The 24,635-nt window shown below is 45.5% G+C and overlaps 3 protein-coding genes across 7 annotated transcripts; 2 read left to right on the top strand and 1 right to left on the bottom strand.

The window, feature by feature from the left end:
• Window positions 1–395: 395 nt before the first annotated feature.
• Window positions 396–4,472, bottom strand: LOC109856395 (GPI ethanolamine phosphate transferase 3). The gene is made up of 4 exons (XM_020431636.1): window positions 1,445–4,472; window positions 1,185–1,355; window positions 863–1,080; window positions 396–766 (listed from the first exon to the last, which is right to left on the bottom strand). Exons 1-4 carry the CDS (start codon window positions 4,029–4,031, stop codon window positions 572–574), a joined length of 3,171 nt encoding a protein of 1,056 aa, XP_020287225.1. The 5' UTR covers window positions 4,032–4,472; the 3' UTR covers window positions 396–571.
• Window positions 4,473–4,674: 202 nt separating this feature from the next.
• Window positions 4,675–22,387, top strand: LOC109856411 (thioredoxin domain-containing protein 12-like). Of its 5 annotated transcripts, XR_002250388.1 has the most exons (5): window positions 4,675–5,014; window positions 5,111–5,433; window positions 5,562–5,823; window positions 22,051–22,170; window positions 22,280–22,387. XR_002250388.1 is itself a non-coding variant. In XM_020431674.1 (3 exons), exons 1-2 carry the CDS (start codon window positions 4,737–4,739, stop codon window positions 5,403–5,405), a joined length of 573 nt encoding a protein of 190 aa, XP_020287263.1. In that variant the 5' UTR covers window positions 4,675–4,736; the 3' UTR covers window positions 5,406–5,433; window positions 5,562–6,008. The 5 variants fall into 5 exon arrangements, 1 of the variants encoding a protein (XP_020287263.1); XR_002250389.1 differs by lacking the exons at window positions 22,051–22,170; window positions 22,280–22,387 and adding an exon at window positions 11,835–11,893; XR_002250390.1 differs by lacking the exons at window positions 22,051–22,170; window positions 22,280–22,387 and adding an exon at window positions 6,168–8,328 and having other exon boundaries at window positions 5,600–5,823.
• LOC109856392 (mediator of RNA polymerase II transcription subunit 15) lies at window positions 10,860–24,045 on the top strand. The gene is made up of 6 exons (XM_020431632.1): window positions 10,860–11,123; window positions 11,835–12,180; window positions 22,051–22,170; window positions 22,280–22,560; window positions 22,904–23,201; window positions 23,714–24,045. Exons 1-6 carry the CDS (start codon window positions 10,860–10,862, stop codon window positions 24,043–24,045), a joined length of 1,641 nt encoding a protein of 546 aa, XP_020287221.1.
• Window positions 24,046–24,635: the final 590 nt, after the last annotated feature.

The following is a 24,635-nucleotide window of genomic DNA, read 5'->3' as shown; positions in this document are numbered from 1 at the left end:
GCGTTAGTGTGTTAGGAAGCATCACAGTTCGGTTACGGGACGTAGTAAAGCGTCCCATAGGAGGCGAACTTTCGATCTAACTATAACTCGAGGAGGTTGGGAAGAGACACAAGTTTTTTTGTATTTGTTTGATACAAACATGCCTTTTGTAACACTCGCCAGATGTATTTCACTTCATTTTACCTTCTCTTTATATATATATATAGTTACTATTTTTATACAAAATTATGGAAACATTTGTATGTATATATATTGGCAGTATCGTGATAAGAGGTTTTGCGTTGCTCGTTTCGTATTGCATAATAAGTGCGAATCACTTTCGAATTCATCTCCAAAGTGAAAATAGTTCTTACAACTTTAGTATTTTGCTATCGGTTGTACTATACACAGTCTTATATATAAGGACGAGTCAACTATAAATGATCTCCGTTTTGGTGTTTTAAAAAAAAAAAAAACGTCTTGCAAATTAGCATTAAAAGACAATCCTTCATTTCAAAGACGTCTTTTAACGAAGTCTAAAAGACATCTAAAATAAGGACGTTTTTTCAGACGTCTTTTAGACTTGCATGTATCATCTGTCTTTCGTGACTCTGTTAATAAGATGTTCCATTTGTTGGTCGATGCGAAACACCATGTAAAACGATGCTAACACGCTACCTAATGTTACCAGAAATCCCAATCCTTCGAATATTAGTTTAGGTGCGAATATCTTCCAGACCATCAAATGTCGACAGTGTATAGTTGCCGCGAGCATGATGCCGAAAGTCTAGAAAAGAGACAATTTGCGTTAAGAAACACACGGTTTGTTGTATGTGTGTGTGTGTGTGTTTCGATATTAATCTTGTTAAACTAAATGCCATACTCGGATTCCGTGAAGCAACGTATATTTTCCCGCAACTGAGAAAATAGCAGCGTGAAAAGCAGAATCTTGCTCGAACAACAGGAGTTCACCTCTCTTTATGTCATCGAAAAACTTCGCTTTGAGAAACTTGGGAAACAATCGATGCAACGCAAACGGCACGATCACCAACAGCGGTAATGTCGCGCCAAGTATAATGTGCGATCCGAATGTATTGAAACCTGCAACACATTTTTGATCAGTTTTACACTTAGAGAGAAATTTTAACTGAGGGCTGTGGGGGGGGGGGGAAGGCAGGAGAAAGAGAGATTGTCTGTATCTCTACCGATTAGAATTGTCGAAACGAAGTTTCCATAAAAATGGCCGCCGGTTCCTACGAAGGCGGCATGCCAGTGAATGGTGGGAAATGACGCCTGATGACCGGTTCCGTAGAAAAAATATTCAGCCAGCAGAAACCAACAGAGTAGCACGGGCATCGACACGTTGAGAAGTTCAGCTGTGAGAGAAGATGCAAAACACGTAAGAGAAAAATTGAGAAAACTTGTGTGTATACAGAAAGAAATGTTGCAAATAAACGGTACTCACAAACATTATTGGCATTTTTGTATCTCTCTATCGCGGACAATCCCAGCACGCAGACGCACGTGACGAATATCAAAACGGTACTCGGCGAGAGAGATTCTCCCAGCAACAACGAGTACAAAAGTGTGAGGAACACGCTTAACGAAATAAACGCAGCGCTGTAGGCAGTTCCGAAACCGTAAATAACCGGCGGCGGCGGATCGTCCGCTTGTTTGCGTGACATCGAGTCTTTTATCTTTTCGAACAATCGAGGTACTATGTTCTCGTCTTGATAAACGTCGATGGTCTCCCTCTTCTTCGGCAGCAGGTATATGCTGAGCGGACAACAGTAGAGAACGAGAATCCCGAGCAGGCAGAAGAAGTAAACCACGCCGGACAGCATGTTGATCTGCCACGATAATATGAACTTCGGCTTGATAAAGTTCGGAAGCTTCTGCAGAATCCAATAGCAACCCATGAAAACGCTCGCGATGACCGGACAGTATTGGCCCGCCATCACGCTGGGAGCGAAGCCCGTGAGATTTCCGCAACTTTGCAGCCACATTCTGATCGTTATCACGTACGACGCCAGAACGACCAGGGCGAACAAGACGGTCAGTAGGGCGCGCTCCCAATTGTTCGGCATCGTGGACCAGGTGTCTTTGCCGGTGATGAACATGGAGCATTCCCGTTGCATGTGCTCCTCCCTGCAGCGCCAGAAGTAATGAGACAATCTCACTGAGACGCACGCCAACAGTCCAATGACCGATACGATCGTTTTGAAGTTCGGTTTCGACGGTTTCGGCGTAAATCTCGTTCTTCTCTCGGTGATGTTCTCAGGGTCGTTCTTTCTCAGATCGAATACGAGCAAACAAACAAGCGTGACGATCAGGAAAGACAGGACCTTGTCTTCCTCAACTATGTAACTATTGGAGAAGAGCCCGCCTATTATTAACAAAAGTACTATTACAGCTACAAGTGTCAATAGCTTAACTCTACGATAATATCGACATATTGACGTGAACCAGCACACGATGTCCGAATTTTGAGCAATCGTTACGACCAGCAGACCAGTCGAGACTGCGCCGGTGGCGATAAAAATGGTATTTTTCTTCTCCTTCAAAACATTCAACAAGAACAAACACTCAATGATCACGGCTGTGATCACATTAGCCGCTATGGCAACTTGCAGAAACGAAGACTTGAATATATCACACATACGACTCACGGGGATGCCGATAATGAAGATGTAAAAAAACAACAGGGAACAACTTGTTAGGAGTAAACCCTGGAACATTAGATTGGAATCAAATTGGACCCATACCTTGGAACACGCGTACTTCAATAGATTGAAATAATTTTTGCTATCCCGAAGAAACGCTTCAAATTTTTCTAAGCTATCAACGTGTTTCACTTGTTTGGAAAGACTGTTGTATATAGAATCTAAATTCTGAAGTTCTTCTTTCGAGAACAAGTATGTGTCCGCGGAATATGTTTCCACGTACTGTTTTGTTTGAGCAATGTTTCGCCACAGAGACTGTAACGGATACAACAACTGATCGCCGTTATCTCGTCCGGGCAAACAGTCGAGTATTACAGATCCAAGATTGGAAAAAGGAATCGATGTGCCGAGAATCGACGCCAGAGTAGGAACAAGATCAATTTGATTCACGGTATTGTCGCTGTTAATTGCAAATCTTTTCAACAGAGGAATTGTCGAGTAGACAAACATAGCGGCTTCGACTTCATTCGCGCTATCGCCGCCGTGATCTCCGGTCTCGGTCATTCCGTGATCCCCAACGACAAAGAGGATCATGTCTTTTTCAAGAGACGCCACGATCTCCTTTATAAGCGTATTCGTATCGTTCAGTTTTCTCGTCATTTCCGGATGGTACATGCCGTGCTTGTGTCCGCAGTGATCAACTCCGAGTGTGTGCGCTATCAGCAACGACCAGTCTTTCTTCTTCATCTCAAAGAAAATTCGATATCTGACATCCTTGTCCACGCTGTCCAAATCCCAGACGTTGAAGGACGGCGACGGAAACTGTCTCAGAAATTTATGCGGAAACAGATTGGTCCAAGTGTCATCTCCCATGAAAACAATACCCCCAGCAGCATTCTGATCAATGATATTGTCTTCTTGTATGTAATCCGATGCGAAATTCGATCCCATCTCGACGAAAGTGGGCAACGAACCTGTCATAAGACCCTTCAGACGTTGCATGGTTGTGGTTGGCGGATCGGCTATGAATTTGTGCAGACGCGAATTCAACGGATGTTTCTGCAATAATTCGCGTATCACGGGCAATTTGTTGCGATGATACGATGATGACATCGAGGCGTCGTCCTCGTGCCACTCCGCAAATTCGTACTTCAGAGCGTCAACGATCAAGAGCACGACACGTGCTTTGCGCTCAAGACACAATTTGGCGGCGTGTCCGGTGTCACGGAAGATGTTCGATGTGTCGCAGTCGATCGCCGTGCATCGCACACATTCAGCTCGTTCCGGTCTGGAGACGCGATTAAGAAGGAAGCCACTTGTGAAAACTAATAATCCAGCTGCCATCAAATAGGACATCCACGCTTGAAAAACCAAGTAATTCCAGTTCATCTTCGTCGATTAAATTGTTTTCTCAATTTTATTTTATTTATTTCCTGACGAGGAGGTTGTTGAAGAGACCCCGACGAGATCTTAACCTACGGCGCGTCAATTTGTTCCTCGCCATTGTTAAATTTGCGTATCAAACACGCGCTCATGCAGTGTTGTGTATTTTGATCATGCCGAACGAACATTTTAATCGATATAACTCACATGATGCAATTTGAACGGGATTTAACCTCAAATCGCTCTCGGTTGCTCATCGCGGTCCTATATTGCGCGCAATCGAATCCTCGCGTGTTCTTCTCAATGCTCCTCCTTATCGCATTATATTTTCTCGTCCTTCTTCATTTTTCCACATTATTTTTTTTGTAAAGCGTGCGGAAAAAAAACAAGATGCGTTTCGCAGCGAAGTTAGAAAAACTCTCTCAACCGAAGTTAGAGCGAATCAGAACCGAACGTGTTAGCGAAGATTCGAACCATCTTAGCCAAACTCAGAACCGCGGCATTTAAATCTCCATCCGATAAGTTGCGTCTCTTTAACCAAGGATTTAAATCACAGATGACGCTCTTGTTTTGAAAACAGAGCGCGAAGTTAGTCGCGGAAGATTAAATCGCATCGCTTATTATTATATTTCGCTTATCAAGACTCAAATTTGGACATTAAACATGTAGTACAACCAAGTGTCATTCTCGATACGTGAAAATTTACAAATTATGCGTTACGCCAAATGTCTCAGTTCGTTCACCAAATTTCGGAGCTTCGCCGCTTTGACATGTTACTTATTCGGAAACGTAATCGCGGCCGACGTCAACGATTCGAATCACAGCTTCGGGCACTTGTACAAATGGAGAAACGCGCGAGAAGGCTTCGAAGAAGCTAAAATCAGCCGAAAGCCGATATTTCTTCTGGTTCACAGACCGGGCTGTCCCACGTGCGAGCAATTGAAGCCCAAATTCACGAATTCCGTCCGAATTCTCGATCTCAGCCAACAGTAAGTAATTTTTGCACACACATACACACAATTTTTTTCCGCTACCTTTTCTGCAAACTCGAGAATCATTTATTTATTTGATTGACGCGCGAATAGCTTCGTTATGGTGGATGTGAGAAAAGGTGAAGATCTCGCGGAAGATGAAGCGAGATTTCAACCGGACGGAACTTACGTTCCGCGAATTCTCTTCTTCACTCCGGACGGCGAGTTTATGGAGGACGTTTACAATCGTCATCCGAAAGCCGACAATGAATACAAGTACTTCTACAGCAGCACGAGTCAAATAATAGATAGCATGATTTTGGCTTTGGAACGTCTCAAGGAGTCCAAAGGACTGTATAAACCGAAAAAACTGACAAAGTCCGGAAAGGATAATCGACTTATCGAATAAAAACAGATACCAACAGAATTGAACCTTGGTAAGTTGGGATCAAGATATCTTTGATTAAGATATGAAATTAAAAACGATCGAGTAGACACACACAGAACTATAGATGTCTCTCTTTTTCTCTTTCTTTCACTCTCTCTCTCTCTTTCCTTCTCTTAGCATTTGAGTCTGCGCTGATGTACGATATATATTATCAGATTCGGCGCTACGTCCAATATGCAGGGACCTATAAGCGAGCTCGCAGAGATGTAAGCTAGACAGCGCTTGCGTTTGCAACAGTTGCCAGATGGCAAACCGGATTCGCATTGGCCGACGAGATCGCAACAGAGAGGAACTCGTCGTAACCAACCCCCTCGTAACCACGCCCATTTCGTTCCTCCCGTTCATGGAACATGCGACTATTATCCTTCATACGCAACATGTACGTATTCGAGATTATATATATCGACATTATTTTTTTAAACAACTAAAAACAATGAAAAAGCCAAAGAAAAAAAAACTTGCTGTTGCGAGTAAAATCAAGTAGCGCAAAAGAGTTTTGCATTTCTAATCTCGACAGACCAGAAATCTGTCTTTTTCGTCTTTTAACTAAGTGCTGATTTTAATTGTTTCAATGCTACAAAATTTCCTAGGTAGAAAGATAAAAAGATACGTGGTTACTCTAAATAAATATATAAATTTTGTTTTTTAAATTTGACATATTTCTTAGAACTAGAACATTGTTAAAACCAATTGATAAAAATATTGATATCTTTTACTTAAAAGAAAATTGAACGAAAAGTAAAACCGATCCGAGCACCTAACGGTCCAAGAGCATCGAAACGACAACGACGACGACGATGGCGGTGGCGGCGGCGGCGGCGAATAACTTTACGCTAGCGATTTCGCAGGACAAGCGGGAGAGAGCTTACGCACACGTTATACGTTATGTATGGATCTCTCTCTCTCCGCGGACGCGGTTCTGTGTTTGAAGGGTTGCGGATAATATATAGCCCGTTTCGGCGGAGAGTGCTTTTTAGCTTTGACCGTTTCACATCCGGCCGTAGACCGACCGACCGGACCGGGGCTATTGCGGCCCGTAATATCGCACCAGCTCTCCGCGCACATATCTATATCTCCGCGCGCGTCCGTCACTTTTTTTTTTCCCCGCAGAGTCCTGACCACCACCCCAGGATTCGCAGGCTTTAAAAAATGCGCCGGGGACATTATTTCTGCCCTCGCCCCCTCCTCGCAACTCTCCTGGCACAGACTGACCGATCCAGTCGCCCGCTATCTCTTTCTCTCTCTCTCTCTCTCACTCTCTCCCTCTCTACCTCCCGTCGTTTCCACCCAACGTCGTTTCCGCCGGCGCAGCTTGCAATGTGCCGCATCAGCGAATGTGCAAAAATGAAGAGAGAGGACTCGCCAGGGGGGAGGTGTAACGAGGGGTGTCGAGAGATCGAGAGATCGCCGAGAGTGGGAGAGAGAGAAGGAAGGAAGAGAAGAAGAATTATATATCTCTCTCATGTCTCTCCCTCGTCCGTTCGTTCGGTCGGTCGTTTCGGCTCGGATATGCTAGGCGGGTAGATATATCGGAAAAGCCAGGGAGCCATTTTCAATTCAATCTGTTAAAAGCACGTCAAAAAGTCATACGGTATTTCACCGGCGCGGTAGATCGCGACGAGATATCGCGCGAGCTTCAACGCAACTCCCTCCCCCCCGCGCCCGACCTTTCCCCCCACTGGAAGCGGGCTTGAATGGAGTAGAGCGATATATGGATTCACATGAGTGTGTGCACCGACATGTGCCAGTGTCATCTAAGGATGTGCGAGATTAACGGACAATCGTCATCGTCTTGGATATTTTATATATGTAATTTTTACATGCAACACAATCTCTCTTCTTCCCGTAGTTCAAAAAAATTTACATTTTACAACCTTCCGTTGATCACCCAAGTTACTCGAGCAAATTTCGTATCTCGAATTGTGAGAGAGAAACCCCCACATGAGGGGGTTTACATACACTTTGTGTTAAACACAAAGTAAAACAGCATTGTATTTTATCTCGCAACGCGCAACAGGCAAGTATATTTTCACGTAACACTATTGGGAGAGAGATTTTACGTGAGATAATCTCTTCCAATCGAGCGATTATTGTATTGCCATTGAACAAACAGGTTACACTACGAGTTCTTCGATGTTGCAGGAAGAAGAAAAGCTATGGGAACCGCGTTAGGTGCAAGCACCTACTTTACCTGTGATTTCTTTGTGCGGCTTTGACGTGGCGACTATAATCTAATCTCGCTTATCCGATCGCGACACGATTCAATTCAATCGGCCCGTGTGCGGTGCCAACTCCGGGGTCAACTCGACGTTTGCAAACATCGTAATTCGATATATTGCCGCGATCTCGATCGCTCTATTTACCTCGAGGGAGATTACAACGCACAGCTCGAGGGAGAGATCTCGAGTGCGTGGGCGAACAATGGGCGTCGTCGAGCCACTCGACATCAAAGATAAATCGGATACTTTTGGAAACATTTCACGAGCGCAAGAATTATGAAAACCCGCGAGATAAAGAGAGATCGATCGATTTTTTGCACACGTACTCTCTTCAAGTAGCACGGGAGAGAAAAATTTATGAAATGTGTAAAAAACAAACGTAAAAAGTCACGTTTTCATCAACTTTCGCGAAGAGAGATTGATTCGATCGTGTACGATCTAAACCCGAAAAAGAAAGTGCTATCGAATCTCTGTAATTGCGTGATGGATATTTCCATCTGCTTCAAAACTTTTTCAATTTCGTGTTTTTTGATATCGTGTGCAAAAAAATTACGCGATACTTTATAAAAGCGGGCATGTATTGGCGTACCTATTGGTTTATTGATTTCCCCATCAGTGCATACATTCGCTTTGAGTGACCGAGGAGTAAAAAAAAGGTCCGTGCTATAGGCATATATATATATATATATATGTATATATATTGGCGACAAATACTACCATCGAAATACTTTTATTATTGCTCCAAATTTGCCTCGCCCCCGTCAAATGAAAAATGCCTACGCGGGGACGTCATCGAAAACAGTGATTTTCTCCATTCGCTGTTACCTGTATTTATTGCGCACCCTTGTGTGACACTCTCGATGACAGATTTTCCATTTCGTGTGTGTATATATGTATATATATATATGTGTGTGTGTATTTTAATTCTGTCGATTGCTAAATTACAATGTGGATAATTTAGCCAAAGTGTGTTGCGCTTGACGCTCAATGACTCGCGACATAAATCAAGTACTTATCCATTTATATAATAATAATAATAATAATAATAATAGCAGCAGCAGCAGCTCGCCGGAAAAAAGGCATATGGAAAATGCGCGATGTTAATTGAATACGATTGTGTTTTACATTCTCTATCAGCTTTATTCCCGAAGAGAGAGAGAGAGAGAGAGAGAGAGAGGGAGAGGAAGGGAGACAGAACCAGTTTTACGGATTATATGTCTCGTTTTATGTAAACCTGTCCCCTTTAAAGTGTCACTCTTTTATGAGACGCGCATGAATGATAATTGTTACTTGGAAGAAAACGGTTTTTTTTTTTTTTTCATCCATATTGCCGTACCTATACGTCGGGCGTTTAGGTACAAGTTAAAGTAGATTTTATTAGGGCTAGTTTTAGATTGAAAGTAAAAGAGAGGGGGAGAGGGCAGGTAAGTAGGTAGAAACGTGGAGAGATACGCGATCCAAATCATATAATGCGCACAATGCTTTTATTCTATTCTCATTGCGGGGTAAATAACATCTGTACATTAGATCACTATAAAATCGGCCGCCATTGGTGAAACGACAATAGGGCTCCTGGCTCTCCGTCTCTCTCTCCACACCCCACACCATTCAAATCTCATTGTACAATATGATTCAAAGAAGGCTCGTCGCGATGACGGTGTTGGTTGCGGTTTATAGACCGTATCCAGCGAAAAGAGAGCGAAGAAGAAGAGGGGAAAGGGGGTGGAATGGGTAGGGGAGTGTAGCGAGCAGCGAGAGAGGACCCGTGACACGAAGAAGGAAGGGAAAAAAAAAAAGAAGAGAAAAAGGAAGAAAGGACACGTTCCTCGAGCCAAGAGAGAGAAACGAGAAAGGCGTGCGTAGTTAAGAACAGTCGGTCGAAACAAAAGGCGGAGCATGGAGAAACGTCTGAGCATCGCTCCGCATTGTATTTTATGCGGGAACGGGTTTTAAATAAAAGAGTAATGTGTTTGTCCGTTGCCACCACCACCACCACCACCACCGCCGCCGCCGCCGCCGCCGCCAACACCACCACCGTTACTACCATCTCCGTTACTACCATCATCGCCGCCGTATGGAAGATACACACAATCGACGCATATACTTACACCCTTCGGGGTGAGCGGGTAGCAAAGGTATATAGGTAGGTGGGTACGCGACTAGGTATGTCCCCCTTTCATTCCGCGGCAGATATAAACTCTTAACATCTCCAGTTTGGTACAGCGCGAACTTGCCAATCGGCGACGGGCGGGGGCGTGGCCGCAGCGCGCCGCGGCCACGCGTTTGGCCGAGGCCCCGGGGTGGAACACTGTGGCACAGTGTTTTATTTCGCGCTTGCGGAGTGTGGAGGGGACCGTTAGTTTCTGCCCTATCCCTCCCCGATCTCCTGTCCTTTATTCTCACTCTATTTCTCTCCTTTTCCTATGTCCTCCCTCTGTCGTCGATAAAGAGAGAGAGAGAGAAAGAGGGAGGGAGGGAGAGAGAGATAGAGAGAGAACGGTCGCTGCTGCCGCGGCCCCTTTAAGCTCCCACTTTGCTGCCACCACCGGCACCGCGCTACCGCCTCTCCGTCTATCCGCGCGCGCTACCTGAATCGACTCACCCGGGATGCTGCAATTGTTGACAATGTCGGCGAGCGAGAAGGAGTGAGAGGAGGGAAGGGGGGGGGTGAGAGAGTGTGTGTCGTGGGGCGCGATTCCGCATTTCGGCCCCCGACAGCCGAACGAAACGGGTGTCGTGTGACAGATAGCGGCCCACGTTATACGGAATTTAATACGGAAGTGCGCGTTCACAATTATGAGAAGATAATTGCCACATCGTATTTGTTGCGAATCATTGTAAAAACGTTTTTCGATCGAACACGTCCTTCAGAATGGTGCACGTAGGTACCGTCAGATCCTGTGTCACGCGTCGTACAGTGCGAGCGCATTGAGAGAAGCGCACTTCCGTGTCGTTTTGGCTGTGACAAGGCCGCTGTGTGGCCCATCGCCATCACCACACCACAGCCACCACCAAAGCAAATCACCACCGGGGGATTCTCAGGATCGTCTCCGGCATGGGGGTGAGCGTAATCGAGTATGCGGTTTCGCGCCCGGTACGAATTTTCCGCGGCGCGCGGTGATCGCGCTGCTGCTGATCGTCATCGTCGTTATCGTCGTCGGCAAGTGCTATCAATCGCCGAAACACAGCGAACATCATGTCGCTACCCCGCGGTGTCGATCTCGGCGTCGACGTGGGCCAACTGATGCAGCACCAGCAGCAGCAGCAACATCACGTGCTGCCGGCCGCGTTTTTTCTGCGCGCCAACGAAAGATACCAACGTACCCCCAAGTGCGCACGATGCCGTAATCATGGAGTCGTGTCCGCGCTCAAAGGGCACAAACGCTATTGCCGGTGGCGGGATTGCGTGTGTGCTAAGTGCACCCTCATCGCCGAGAGGCAACGCGTTATGGCTGCTCAGGTGAGATATATATTCTTCGAGGTCGCCGATATGCTTAATCACGTGTCGCTGATTTGTCATTTACAGACTCTTTTGAATCGCGTGTGTCCTCTCGGTAGAGAGGAATATATATTTCTTACAAAATGAATCTTTTTTTTTTATGTTTTCGCGTGTAAAATTATAAAAAGAAATAAACTCTCTTCTATCATCGGCTAGATTCTACTTAAAGAACTTGTCGGATATGTACGTATATATCGAATGCAGAGAGTGTGGAATCGATACGATTTCGGTGGGCTTACATTTGGATCGTCGGTATAACAGCCAAATCACGGATAGAGTTACCAGCTCATGTAACATTTCAGGACCGTAATGCTATATAGGCACATCTAAGATTTCGTTCTAAACATCGACATGTGTGTGATGAGCTTGTGAATCCAATGGGCCCGGTTTAGTTTCACTCGAGATCTCATTCACGTGTGTCTTGTATTTCCGCGCTCTCTATTTAATCAATACACTCTTGATCCGAGCGCCAAATTGTAACGAAAAGAAAAATCTGATCGCGCGCGATATATAAATGTAATGCGAATAAAATATTCTCAGGCAATTGTGATATTGATTACATCATTTCAGAATTGCTTACGTTAAAGAGACCATGTGTTTTTCATTCGAGTAAACTGTTTTACACGCGTTTATTCTTTTCAAACGCGACGATCTAAAAAACTGTTCTGTCAGGTCGCGCTGAGACGGCAACAGGCCCAGGAGGAGAGCGAGGCGCGCGAATTGGGCCTGCAATTGCAATATAACGCCGGCAGTTGCACCACCGCTCCGGTTCTGCCGACAACCGCCGGTACGACACCAGCCGGTAGTCCGCCCCCGCATCCGGCGCACGTAGCGAGTCCGGCGGGTCTCGCGATACCCGCGGCGGCCGCGGCAGCCGCCGCCGCCGCTGCCGCACACATCCAGACGCAGCTTCAACAGCAACAACCCGCGGAATGTGGTCTATTGCCGCGAAAAAGGTCTACCCAGGACGAGTATCGGCAGCCGAAGATCGAGAAGAGCGACGCCGCGGTCGTCGCCGGTGAGTGAAACACCGCCACTTGTAGTTTCTCCCGCAGATCTTTCTTTTCGCAATCTCTCCCCCCGTCAGAGGCATTAGAAATTGTCCCATGTATGTGCAAAAAACCGCAACAAAAACACATCTTTCTTCGAGGATTTCATCTTCGGTTCATTGCGTGTTGGTAACTTTCGCCTCGCGTGAATGCGGTGCCAATATATTTTGTTTGAAGACGATTGCGCGGCAAATATAGATAGAATATAAGTAAGCGTATCGCTATTTAGCGAAAGCGCGCGCGGTATAGTATATGCACGCAGTCCGTAATATAATCGACGGCACGCGACCACAAGAAATGGGGGCGCGTTCGGTGCACGCATGACTTGCGGACGAGTGCCCATTAGGAACGTGCGTACACCACGCCTTTAAGTAGGACAAGTGGCCGCGGGCTATAATATTGTTAAGTAAATAATAGTCATGTAGACTCGCGGACCCTTATTATACCACTCGAATCAAAAGTCGTACTCGTTAGTACGGCGGCCTTTAATTCTCTCCCGTTCGCTCTCCCGCTCACCTCGACCCTTTCGCGCTCGCCTCTTTCGTAGAGAATTTCTTTTCCTTATATTCTCACCCCGTATATATATATATAAAATATATATATATGTTATAAGTGGAGCAAACACGCGACTTGGCACATAAGCCCAAGTGCGCTCTTCTGAGAAAACCGCGCGCCTCTCCACTATATCAATAAAAATTAAAACTCGCCAGCTCGTCCAGCCGCGACATTTGACACCCGAATTTTTGTTCTCGTGTATCTTCCCTTTGAGTGCGACGATATCAAAAATAAAAATAAAAAAAAAACAATGAGATAACGTCACACGCGGAACGCGAAAAGTCCGAGTTCGACTCTTGGCCGAAGTCTTTCTTTTTTTTTTTTTGTTTTTAATTTCCATAGAGGGATAAATTATTTTTCATCCCCGTGATGCAAACTGAGCATCTCTAGATAAAGAGTTTCGAATTTGGTTGAAATTATTGTGTATTAATTTACGCGTTTAAATAAATACAAAAATATATACGTATTGCACGTTGGCTCACATTGACCGAAATAAATCTTCGATAACGTCACGGTATTAAGATTCGCTCTGACATTTATTATATTATGATTGTACGTCACACGAAAATCAACTTTTTCCGGCCGATAAATACACTTTACGCAACAATGCGGTCGCACTCGATTATCGGTGTGTTTGTTACGAGCGCACTCCGTGTGTAGCGCTTTTCTATCGTTGCATTTTATCGTTACACATCATCTGACAGTGACGCGTTCGAAAGAGGTGCATTGCATTTTGTTGCGTCGCGAGTATAAAGTTGGTGCGCGCGCGGCTGTAAATAATAAAACTCGGCGTGTGTGTGTACATTCTGACACATTTCGTTGCACGCGCGTTCGTTTTCCACTTGCGGAACAGAAGAGTGCGCAAGTTGCGATCCGTTTCGCAACTCCTCAACATTTGTATTTTATTTCTCGTATATAATGCCGTGAAAACTCACTTTTAAAACGCGTAATTTTAGAGAAATTTTTTCTTTTTTCAAAGATATTCTTCGACGTCACCGAAACAGTAAATGAAAAGAAAAAAAAAAGTAAACTGCGAAGAAGAACGAAAAAAAAAAAACAAACTACTATCTCGCCGTGATGAGGAAACCCTTCGAGCGCACCTGGTTTCAATTACGGTCCGAAATGTACCGCGGCGTACCTGCGAGACAAGGGAGAGATGTAAGATGTCTCTCTGGCCGATCTTCGAAACAGAATGCTTACAGTAGTATATAGATGAACCGGGGAGAGTCTCCGGTCGAGAAGTTTAGCAGTAATTGAATTTCTCGGGCCAGTGCCTTCGACCGCGGGGGATTCTAGGTTGGTCGGTGATACACACACACACATACATACACACACACAAAATCTGTCTTTCTCTCTCTCCCTCTTTCCGAGTAAGTTAGTGAGATCGCGAGGTTGCTTGTGCTGCCAAGTGGGTGGGTGCCCTCTTGGTGGCGGAGAGAAACTCGACGAGTCCCTATTATATCGCGAACGGGGAAAGAGATATCCACCTCTTTAATGCTAAGGGAATGGACACTCACGACTTTGCGAAAGCAGAAAGATGAGATCTCTTTCTTCGAACGCGCGGAAGAAAATTTCAACTAAAAAATTCGAGTTCTTTTTATTCCGATCTTTTCACAACGTTGTCGCGTATTCTACGTTTCGGTCATTTTCAGATATACATATATACATATACATATATGTATATATATGACAAAAATTTTGCTCGAAACTATTTTGCACGCAGATTAATTTTTCATCGCTAAAAAAAATGCAAAATATATTTATCTTACACGTTCGGGAATTAATGTTCAATTTTTTTAATATATCCAAGAGGAAATCTCAGTGATTTATTAATTTTCTAATCAGAGAATGTTCTTAAATTTAACACTACGTATGTATTTTTATGCGCGTGTAAACGAGAATTTAAATAGCGTACACGTAAAATATTGTCATAAAATCGCCTGCAGTTGAGTCACGCTAACTGACATTTACGAGCGATTGAAGTGCACGAAGGTGGGTGCTTCGCGGTAGCAAAGGGCGAAACTGCCGCGCGCGGGGCACAGTCATTACGTCTCGAAAAGGAGGATGTGGAGATTTGGTCTTTCCGCTGAAATTCTCCGCTGGCGAAGCCAGCAGCGAGAGAGGGATACGTATGCTTTGTAGGAGTCGGTGTGTGTGTGTGTGTGGTGCACACATGCACGCGTACAGGGCGTCTTTCATACGTGTGCGACACACCCTTTATCCCCGTAAGGATCACTCCGGTCGCTCCGTTTACCGGGGGACCATTATCCGGCAGTTTCTCGCAGGAGAGAGAAGCTTCTTCAAGTGTCCAAGAAACTTTGTGAAAGACCAGTTCGCTTCCGTTCTTCGTCCTTCGTGACTGCGGAGGACATCAGGAAATTATTTCGCCCCCGCTGTAATACGCTCCCCTGCGCGCTCCTCTTAGATTGCGCTCGTGTGAATTCACGCGGCGTACGTGTCCTCGATGCGGAAGCAAGCGGCATCAAGAAAGATTCCGATCATATGGCGAACCTCTTGTCGAAAGGTTCCCTCAACCGCGCTGTCGTCCATAAACGCCCGCAAATAAAAATGTCAAAACTACAGCTTTCTGAAAGAGACATGAAATCACAGTCTATATATATATATATATATATATATATATATATATCTGTAGATATGTATACAGAATATATTTTGTTGTAACACAAAAAATAATTGGTAATGTTTCAAAAACAGTTTCACTCGTAAAACTCGAGTACGAGTTTTAAAAAAAACTCGACGAAGGAGACGAGCACACGCACGTACATGTGCACACGCATGACTCAGGAACTCGGCAAGGCGCAAATAGAATTTGAGTAATCAGATTCGGATAAGTCCGGGATGATCGCGACACGCGGCTACTTATCGCTCTTACGACGTGCCTCGCAACATTGTTTGCAAAGAGTCAGCGGGACTTCGGAGAACACGCAAACGCGGACAGATGATAGGTAAGACCCCGAGACCGACCTTACCTATTTGCATAGGTGTACCCGCTCTCGGGATCGAATGCATATACACGTGTGCAACGCCGCCGAAGGAGCACGTCCGCTAAGAGTGTTTGAACAAAACTCGTGCGTTTCTGACTCTCGTACGTTTCTCCTCGCTTCGTCGGATTCGCACGGGGATACGTACGGCGGGATGACGGGAACCTTGGCAGCTCCGATCTCTTGTTGATCGATCCCGAGATCCACGGGAATGTCGCTAAATACCACTTCACGTACGTGATTTCATGCCGGTAACTCGGTGTGAATGTAAAGCAAGTAAAAGAAGCGGGAATCCTCTCAACGCACAAAGAATTATATGGAAGTGTACTACGGGCAGCCGTCAAGTTGTTATTCGGCGCTTCAAAATATTTGAAAATCATGGAAATGCCTGGAAAAGCGCTCTCAAGACATCGCCATCACAAATACAGTCTACGGGCAGGCAGTATTTGCGATTTTTTTTTTTTTTTTTTTTTGAATAGCTCGATACTAAACTCACGGTCTAATAAGTACACGCGTAAAATAAGTACACGCGCGATTGTATTTGTTTTGTTTTTTTTATGTTATTGCAATCTTTTGAGAAGACAATTTCGAACGAACCGAGCTAAATTCTTTTCTAAACGTGCGTTTATAATTCTTTATTTTTCTTCGAAGCGAGTTTCGCACCTCATACGCGTTTTACACGCGGGAGACACGGCCTAGTTTTGGGACGAGGACCGAAACTGATTTTCGGAAGCCGTGTGTCGGTTATTTTCGCGAAGACAACAGAAAAGAAATGGAAATCGGACACTTTATTGCTTTTGTGGCAGAGACTTCGGAGGTTTCCGCCACGATCATGAAAAGACTATCTCTCTCTCTCTCTCATCCAGATGAATTAATAACATTTCAGCGGGAAGAGTATCGAATGCACTCGATGACGAGACGGGAGAAAACATTAAGAATATCTTTTTTTCGGATAGTTGTAGATAAATATTTTCTCTGATCGCTCTCCGTAGAAAAACTTAAATATATATTTTTAATTACTTTCAAAGAAAAAGACGCGACAAAAGAATCAAAAAGTAATGAGGGGGAGGCTTAATTGAATAAGCCACAAACTGGTTATGTAGCCGAGCGGAGCCGTGAGGGAGAGAGGACGCGGACAAACCTTTCCTTTTCCGACACGCGACAACATGGCGGCCCAACCTCGCGAACGTAACGCATTGGCGAGCATCCAGCCGAGCGTGAAAGCCATCGCTGTACCAACTGGCGCGCGGGGGAGGGCGGAAGTTAGAAAGAAAAAACTAACGATCACGTTATATTCCTCGGGAAAAAAAAAGAAGCAAGACACGAAGCGAAAGGACTCTCGAAGAAACCCTCGTGGTTGGGTGAGGGGGGGGGGGAGGAATGGAAGGGAATGAAAACGACCGAGGGGATGGTAAGGGAGGTACGAATATCACGTTCCCTTCGTCCGTCCCTCTCTCCCACCGGGAAAGTACACCACCGTCGAAGAGCGAGCTTGGCAAACGTTTAGGAGGTATAAACGCCAAAACAAAAGGCGGCTGGGCGCGAAACAATTAAAAACGTTACGCCTGATCGCTCTCCAGCATTCTCTCCTCTCCCTGTCCTCGCTTTTCTCCCTTCTCTCTCTCTCTCTCTCTCTCTCTCTCTCTCTCTCTCTCCCTTCACTTTTTTTACTTCTCTGTCGTTCTCTCTCTCTCTTGACTTTCTCTCACCCCCTCCATCCATCATACATCCCCGGGGTATGTACACACAACCATCCCGCGGCCCTATATTCACCCCTTTCATCGCGACATACAGCGCGAAAAACACATGGACGTTGTAAAACGCTCCCACGCGCGCAGCATATATATATATATATGTATATAGATATATATATATAGATATATATATATATATATATATATATATATATACACGCACACGTGTATGTGTGTATACACGTATACCGTGTGTAATACACACAGACCAGCGGAAATAAAAGGGAATCGCGACGATTTAATGACTGATCGGGCTGTTGCTCGCTGTTGCTGTCGCTGCTGGCTGAAGGACCCTTCCTTCCTCTTCTGTCTCATTCCTGCTTCTCTCTTTCTCTCTCTCCCTCGCGCTCTCGCGCTCTCTCTCTCTCTCTCTCTCTCTTTCTCTCTTTGTTGCCCGGCAAGGAATTTGCTTTTTCTTCGAGCTTTCGCACCGCGACTCTTGAATCGACTGCGTCATTTCTGCGCGGCAGATCGGGCGCTGCTATTTTCCGAGCGTATCGATACGTAATAATGGGAGTCTTTTCTTCGTTGCTCAGATCTCGTTTCCGGGCTCGAGCCTAAAAGCTCTGCTGCAAGCGAGAGAACGTGTATGGCGCGCGTATTCTGACTGGGTTGAAGTCGCGCGAGAGTTCCTCCTCTCCTCCTCCTCTCCGGAGTCGCGTTCTTTCATAGAATTTAATTGATACCGTGCGAGACCGCTTCGTACACGAGACACGATTGTTCTATCGATTTTAGGTATAATCATTTCCAGAGCTTGGAATTTTTTACTTGGTTTCCACCGTGTTTTCTGTGGAACGCGTATGGTTCGCGTCGAAATACCGTTCGAGATATCGTTTCGTCGATAATAAGATACCAAAAATAAGAGAGAACACAACACACACACACAGACACATATTGTGAGTACGTGTAAGTATTTATTAATATCACGAAGTCACAAACAGGTAAGATTTTGATTTATATCGGGTAGAAACTTTCGGCGTAAATTACTTCCAGCTGTAATTGAATTGAAGTTCCGCCGGAATTAATATCATGTACAAAGGCCGTTTATCAATCGCCATGCGCGGCCCCGAAGAAAGAGAAAGCGTTTCCGAGTCCCGCCGCGCGTACCACACTCCAGTTACTTTATGATCTTTCGAACAATAGGTACTGATAATTCATACTCTATCTCTCTCTCTCTCTCTTTCTCCCGTCGACGCTCCCTCGCGACAAACTTCCAAGCACGGAATCGGCAAACTTGAAATTTTCGCGACGTCTCACATAAAAGTGTGAGCAAAATAAAGTAACACGCGCTAGGTAGTATCGCGCGGTAAAAATTGCGCGACATCGGCACAATTCGATCGAGATGATTTTTTTTTTTTTTTTTTTAGACAAGAATACACAATTTCCAAAGAAATTGGAAAGTTGTTTTTTGAATTTTTTTCTCGACAATCAGATCGAAACGAAGCGTTTGCCTTCTTTCGCGCGTTAGAACTTCAAAAAAATGCAAATACGTACCCGCTTCTGTCTTCGAGATAAGAAGACAGACGAGAGAAGTATTCGCGTGCGGGGGAGACGCGCACACGCGCGGTTAGGGCTCGTTTTGCCTAAGCCTAATTTATAGGGATGTTTCGTGTCCTCCACAGTTGCCCCGCAGGCTGTGTCCTATTACTCCTATTCTCTATTATGCGCCGCCGCCGTAGGCCGGGAGCCTCTCCTGATATCTATGTGCCATTCTAAATTATTCGGTATTGTCCTCGCATGATTCCATTGTCCGCGTCTGTCTCCACCGTGCGCTGATACGCCACGCCGCCGCAGGTTAGGGCGTAGACCTACAACAACATCCGCCACCACCGCCGCCGCTGCCGCCGTCGCCGCCGCCGCCGCCGATTGTGTGTATCTGCTTCGAGTGCGTCTTGTCATCGTTGGTCAAGAGAGGTCCGGTTTGTGCGAGCTCCACTCGTAATGTACATCGCCGAACACGTCTAATTAATCTTTGCCACACCTCTCCGTTCCATCGTTCTCGTCCCGCTCGAATCACACGTTGTATAAGAACGCGGCGGGCGGAACTTGTCTGTGACGGGTGTTGATGATCGATATGATCGTCGCGATTACACTTGCAAGAGATTAGATAATTATTTTTGCGTCGCGCAAAGGATATGTGCACGTATGTATGTGCGTTATCCGCTGCGCGTTATATTCCGCACGTTTCGACACGATCCGAAGTACCTCCCGGCACTTTTCTTCTCCAACACACAACTGAATTTTATTAACTTCACCGAAGAGGCGGGTCTCAAAATACACGCCGAGCTTATGTATATGTATGTGTGTGTGTACGCGTTGGCTCCGCTTCAGAAGGACATCCAAGAGAGAGAAGTTAGATCTCTCATTCGTGTGTGCCCGGGACAGGAGAGATTACAATAAATTGCACACGCACCCTTCTCGAAATACAAGACAAGTACCCGACGAGAGAGAAGTTGAGGAAAAGAGGGGAGAAAAGATTCCTGTTTGCGATACTGTGTTCCCTATTGTGCCCGCGTTGCTGCGTCTCGGCTCAAAGGAGAGTTGCGCGACGTTACACAATGGTCTCGGTTTTCTTTCCCGCCTTTGATTAGACACTTTCCAGGATCAGGACACCGCGCTAAGGTGCACGGTGTATATATATATATATATATATATACTTTATAAGACGCACATTTCAAGACTGACTGATGTGATAAGTTTTTCGTCCGATGTGAAATATCCTTCGATCATCTTAAACTCCGTACACGACATCTCCGAGTGCGCACGTCGAGCGCGAAGACACGAACTTAGCGTGAAATTGAACTTTTTCTATTGTTACAAACCGTGACGGAATCGTGACGGTGTGTTTGAACAGTCCGCCTGCGCAGAAAGAGAGAGAGAGAGAGAGAGCTACGTACGTGTTTGACATACTCGACACCCTCAAGAACACGGCGAGATATGTGCACTTCGTTACGCTGCCACGGGACTTTATGAAGGTTACATGGGGATATGAATTTCAACGTCGTGCGCGCGGTCGTGAGTGGCACACACGATGAAAGCCTGGAGGGGTTGATGCCGCGAGAGAGAAAGAAAGAGAAAAAGAGGGGTTCTTGTGCGAGAGAGAGAGAATGATATTTTAATAACGGTCTTCGCCGGTAATATCTACCGGCGATTACCTACATGCAGCCGTGAATACACGGCGTCGGTGTGTGCAACACTTACACAAACGCTCCGGAATGCGCGTCGGGAGGGAGAGAGGGGAGTTAAAGAATCCTCTCTCCGGTGCGGCAGCTACATTAACACCGCGGCTCTCGATATTGCATTCCTTTCTTTTGACGTCGGCCGGAGATGTCAATTATTAATGTTATTATCTAGATACCAAAGGCTGCACGCAGATAGCTGTATCCTTATGGCGAGAAATTTTCTTCTCCCTCTCGATAATCCGCAAACAATTCCCGTCATTCGCCCTCCCATCTTGAAAGGGTGTTGCGATATTATTACTTTGCGGAAGAACAGAAAAATCAAATTAACGTGGAATTGATTGCGATTTAATTAAGAGACGATTAGAGTGAGAATTTTATACATAACAAAAGATGAACATGAGAAAAAAAGAAGATACCTAGAACGCTAGAAAGATTCGAAAAATCGCGTAAGAAAGAATTGAATTAATTGCCTGGCGGAAAAAAATTTGTTTTGAGAATTTTTTCTCAAGATTGTGTTATTGTTTTTTTTTTGTTTCGCGAGCGAAACATTTTGTTGGCGAAACACACACAAAAAAAATTCAATAGGCAAATTTTTCTCGCCGGTCATACAATAGCGAAACTTTTTTTTTTTTTTTCTTCCCGCGTACAATCGATAAATTATTACGTTTACCGACTCACGCCGTCAAAGAACGTAATTCAACGAATGGAGAAATCCGTGGTTAAGCGCACATTAAAGACTTCCGTGCTTAAACGGCACGCGAAGGGGCGCACGTGCACGCGCACAAGAGGGCGGGTTGATAAGAGGGGGAGAGAGAGAGAGAGAGAGAAGAAGGGTGAAAACACAGAAATCCGCGTATTCGTTTCTAGCTACATACTTTCCCTCGACCTATCAATCTCTCTCTCCCTTACTAATAAACGGACGGTTAAACTTTTTAACGAGCGGTCAGACTTCTACCACCTAATCGTAACCAACCACTCGCCCAAGTAAGGATTCTTTCACGCATTGCCGACGGCTCAATTGCTGTGCATGTGCTCCGCGCACACGCCCACGCGCGTGCCATAACGACGCTGTCAAGAGCCTCGGATGTTATTAAGCAGCAGTGTACAGATTATTGAATCTCGAATCGCAAAGTTTGCTAGTACATAAGTCGGTTATTTGGCTACAAGTATTGAAAGATTGTCGTACAAAAGCGAACACGCGTTTCTCTTCCTGTGTGTTGGTGCTGATTTAATTATTTATTGAACACGACAAATAGGAACCAAAGTAGATTTTTTTTTTTCTTTCGATACGACGAATCAAGTGTTTTAATTAATCGCTCGATATAATCGCGGAATTTTTTTCTCAGGATCGAAGCGATCTAGACTGTCTGAGAACACGACGGCGACGATCCTGTCGACCAGCGATACCGCCAACGAGGAGGATCGCGATTCCGATTCCGGTGGCGAGTTGCGAGATCGCTCGTTGGGTAAGATCGTCCCTCCTCAGATTCGATTGCGCGTCTTTTTTTTTTTTTTTTTTTTTTTTTCGATCTTACTCGCGAAACTCTCTCGTCAAGAGCGACGGATACGTTACAGTGGTGTCGACGTCGTCGGGGATACCGGAATCCGAGACGACGACAACGAGAAAGCGCACCAGCAGTCTGAACGACTCCGAGGAGGGTAGTCCCGAGCCGGGCTCGCAGAGTCCGACGCACACGCCACCGCTGACGCCGGCCTTGACACCGCAGCGAGAGGACACTCCGGCGCCGGAGAACCTCAGCCTGCGCAAAAGCGGCAGTCCCCCGCAGACGCAGCAGACCCTGCAACCGGTGGATCTGGTACAGCCTAGACCTAGTCCCCCGCTACCCCCGCTAGCTGTGAGTCACGTCTCAGTCTATTAGATTTTAAACGTTGCCCGGTAAAAAAAATCTTTGCTTCGTCAGATCGGCGACATAAGTTCTCATCAAACTGCATTTCTTACATTGCAACCAAAAGTTCAATTAAAAAAGTTCAACTAAATTGACATGACGGAAGTTTGTATACTACAATCTGATTTCTTCTTGTATAAATTGGCGTAAATAAAATGTTTCTTTAGAAAATATATTTTTTTTCTTTTTTTTAAAAAAAAAGAAGTCGCAGACGTAAAATGAAGTTAGTAAAATCACGCATTTGCGGCGACAGATCGTACGTACAAAGACCGAGAAAATCGCTCGTTCGCAGGCGACCGCGGTGCACTTTCCTCCCTACGCGCCGCTTTACGGACCGACGGCGACCTCGCTGGCGTATTGCTCGCCGGCGTTGTATCAGCATCACCATCACATCCCCGAACAGCGGGAGATTCAGATGCAGATGCAGATGCAAAACATTCAGCAGACTTGCGGGTTGCAGCTTCAACAGCAGCAACAGCAGCAGCAACAACAACAGCAACAGCAGCAGCAACGCTCGGTGGATCTTCTGCTGCGCGTGTTTCCCGGAAGACGCCGCGCCGACGTCGAAGCGCTTTTGCATCGTTACAAAGGTAGGATTGTCGTCACAATTTCAAACAATTTCTTTTTTTTTTATCAGATTTTATAATGTATCTACAAAAATGTTTGATTAAAATCTGTTCGTTTGATAAAGGAAGAGATTCTTTTCTCGCGCGTTGCATGAAACATGTTATTGCTCTCAATTACTTAAAACTGTTGCGCACGTGTTTTAAGACCGAACTGTAAAAAGTCTGCTTTTTTATTGAAAAAAAAAAACTCATTTTAAATCTCGTTACATAAGTTTCTTGTTGCTCGTCTCAATTATCACTCATTTACAATCTCGTTCTCAATTTTTATTTTAAAAAAATTGCACTTTCTTGACCGATACAAGTTCTTTCTCCTGTTCAAAGACACTTTCGCTTATTTTTTCCTCGACGTATTATTGCTTTATTACCGGCGACTTGACGCGCTATATCTATTCGGATTGACGCGCGCGCGCGCGCGTTTTTTTCGTAAAGAAAACGTGTTGGCGAAGGAAGTCGAAGAAAGAGCATTTGTGTCGCAGGCGACGTGGTGTCCGCCATCGAGGTGCTGGTCTGCGAGGAGAGTCTGCAACGCAAGTCGGCGTTTTCGCCGCTGGCGGGCGCCCTGGCGTCGGCCGCCGCGGCGTCCGCCGCGTCGGTCTCGGCCGCGGCTTACGCGAGTCGCGCCGCGTACTGCACCACGCCAATACCGTCGACGCGGCATCGTTTCCTGGCCGCGCCGTACACCGGCACCGGTTACCTGCCCACCGTGATCAAACCGCCCAACCAGAGCCTGCACGCCAACGGAACCGGCGACGCTTACCGGGAGACCAGTCCCGACGACGCCAGCGACAAGACCAGCTATTCCGAGTGACCTGACGGAGGTCACGTCTTTTGGTCGTATCCCCACTAATAGTCTCATCAACAAACGACGACGACGACGACGATCGCCCCGTATTTTCACGTTTGGGAAATACGCGAAAAGAAACTGTGCCGCGATTATTTTCTCTCGACGTGTGACATATCACGAGCGTGAGAAAAATAACAGTTTGCGAATCTGAGAATGTCCCAAAAATTATATCTTTCTCAAGATAGAAAAGTTTGGCTTTGTTTCTTTTTTTTTTTTTTCTTACAACGAATATTGCAAATATTCAACATCGAGCTCGGTATATGTGTTACACACGAATGTAACTGTACGAATGACTGCTGAACTATGTCACGAGGAGAAAATCATCAACTCGAAACGACGAAGTATTGTCTCCAGAGACAAGATTCCATCGGAGGCTCGAGTTTGCTCATCACTAACTGGGACAATATACATATAATACCAAATAACGTCGCAAAGCTGTTCGAATAGACAATAAAGGAAAAATAACAAATATAACGTCGCTTCCGTAAGAAGAAGACGCTGGAAGCGACCCCGTTGAAGAGTCAACGGGAGATTATCCCGATGAGTATCTGACG

Source organism: Pseudomyrmex gracilis, unplaced genomic scaffold, assembly GCF_002006095.1.
Source record: "Pseudomyrmex gracilis isolate BER0280 unplaced genomic scaffold, ASM200609v1 scaffold_117, whole genome shotgun sequence".
Taxonomy (NCBI): domain Eukaryota; kingdom Metazoa; phylum Arthropoda; class Insecta; order Hymenoptera; family Formicidae; genus Pseudomyrmex; species Pseudomyrmex gracilis.
Note: the sequence above shows the minus strand (reverse complement) of the source record. Positions and strands in the feature narration are given on the sequence as shown.

Bases quoted from the DNA above. Each gene is read 5' to 3' on its own strand.
- LOC109856395 (XM_020431636.1), bottom strand. From the start codon at position 4,031: ATGAACTGGAATTACTTGGTTTTTCAAGCGTGGATGTCCTATTTGATG. The intron at 1,356-1,444 runs GTGAGTACCGTT...CTTCTCTCACAG, and splicing joins CAAAAATGCCAATAATGTTT to CTGAACTTCTCAACGTGTCG. The intron at 1,081-1,184 runs GTAGAGATACAG...AATGTGTTGCAG, and splicing joins CGTTTCGACAATTCTAATCG to GTTTCAATACATTCGGATCG.
- LOC109856392 (XM_020431632.1), top strand. From the start codon at position 10,860: ATGTCGCTACCCCGCGGTGTCGATCTCGGCGTCGACGTGGGCCAACTG. The intron at 22,561-22,903 runs GTGAGTCACGTC...GCTCGTTCGCAG, and splicing joins CCCCGCTACCCCCGCTAGCT to GCGACCGCGGTGCACTTTCC. The intron at 23,202-23,713 runs GTAGGATTGTCG...TTTGTGTCGCAG, and splicing joins GCTTTTGCATCGTTACAAAG to GCGACGTGGTGTCCGCCATC.
- LOC109856411 (XM_020431674.1), top strand. From the start codon at position 4,737: ATGCGTTACGCCAAATGTCTCAGTTCGTTCACCAAATTTCGGAGCTTC. The intron at 5,015-5,110 runs GTAAGTAATTTT...ACGCGCGAATAG, and splicing joins ATTCTCGATCTCAGCCAACA to CTTCGTTATGGTGGATGTGA.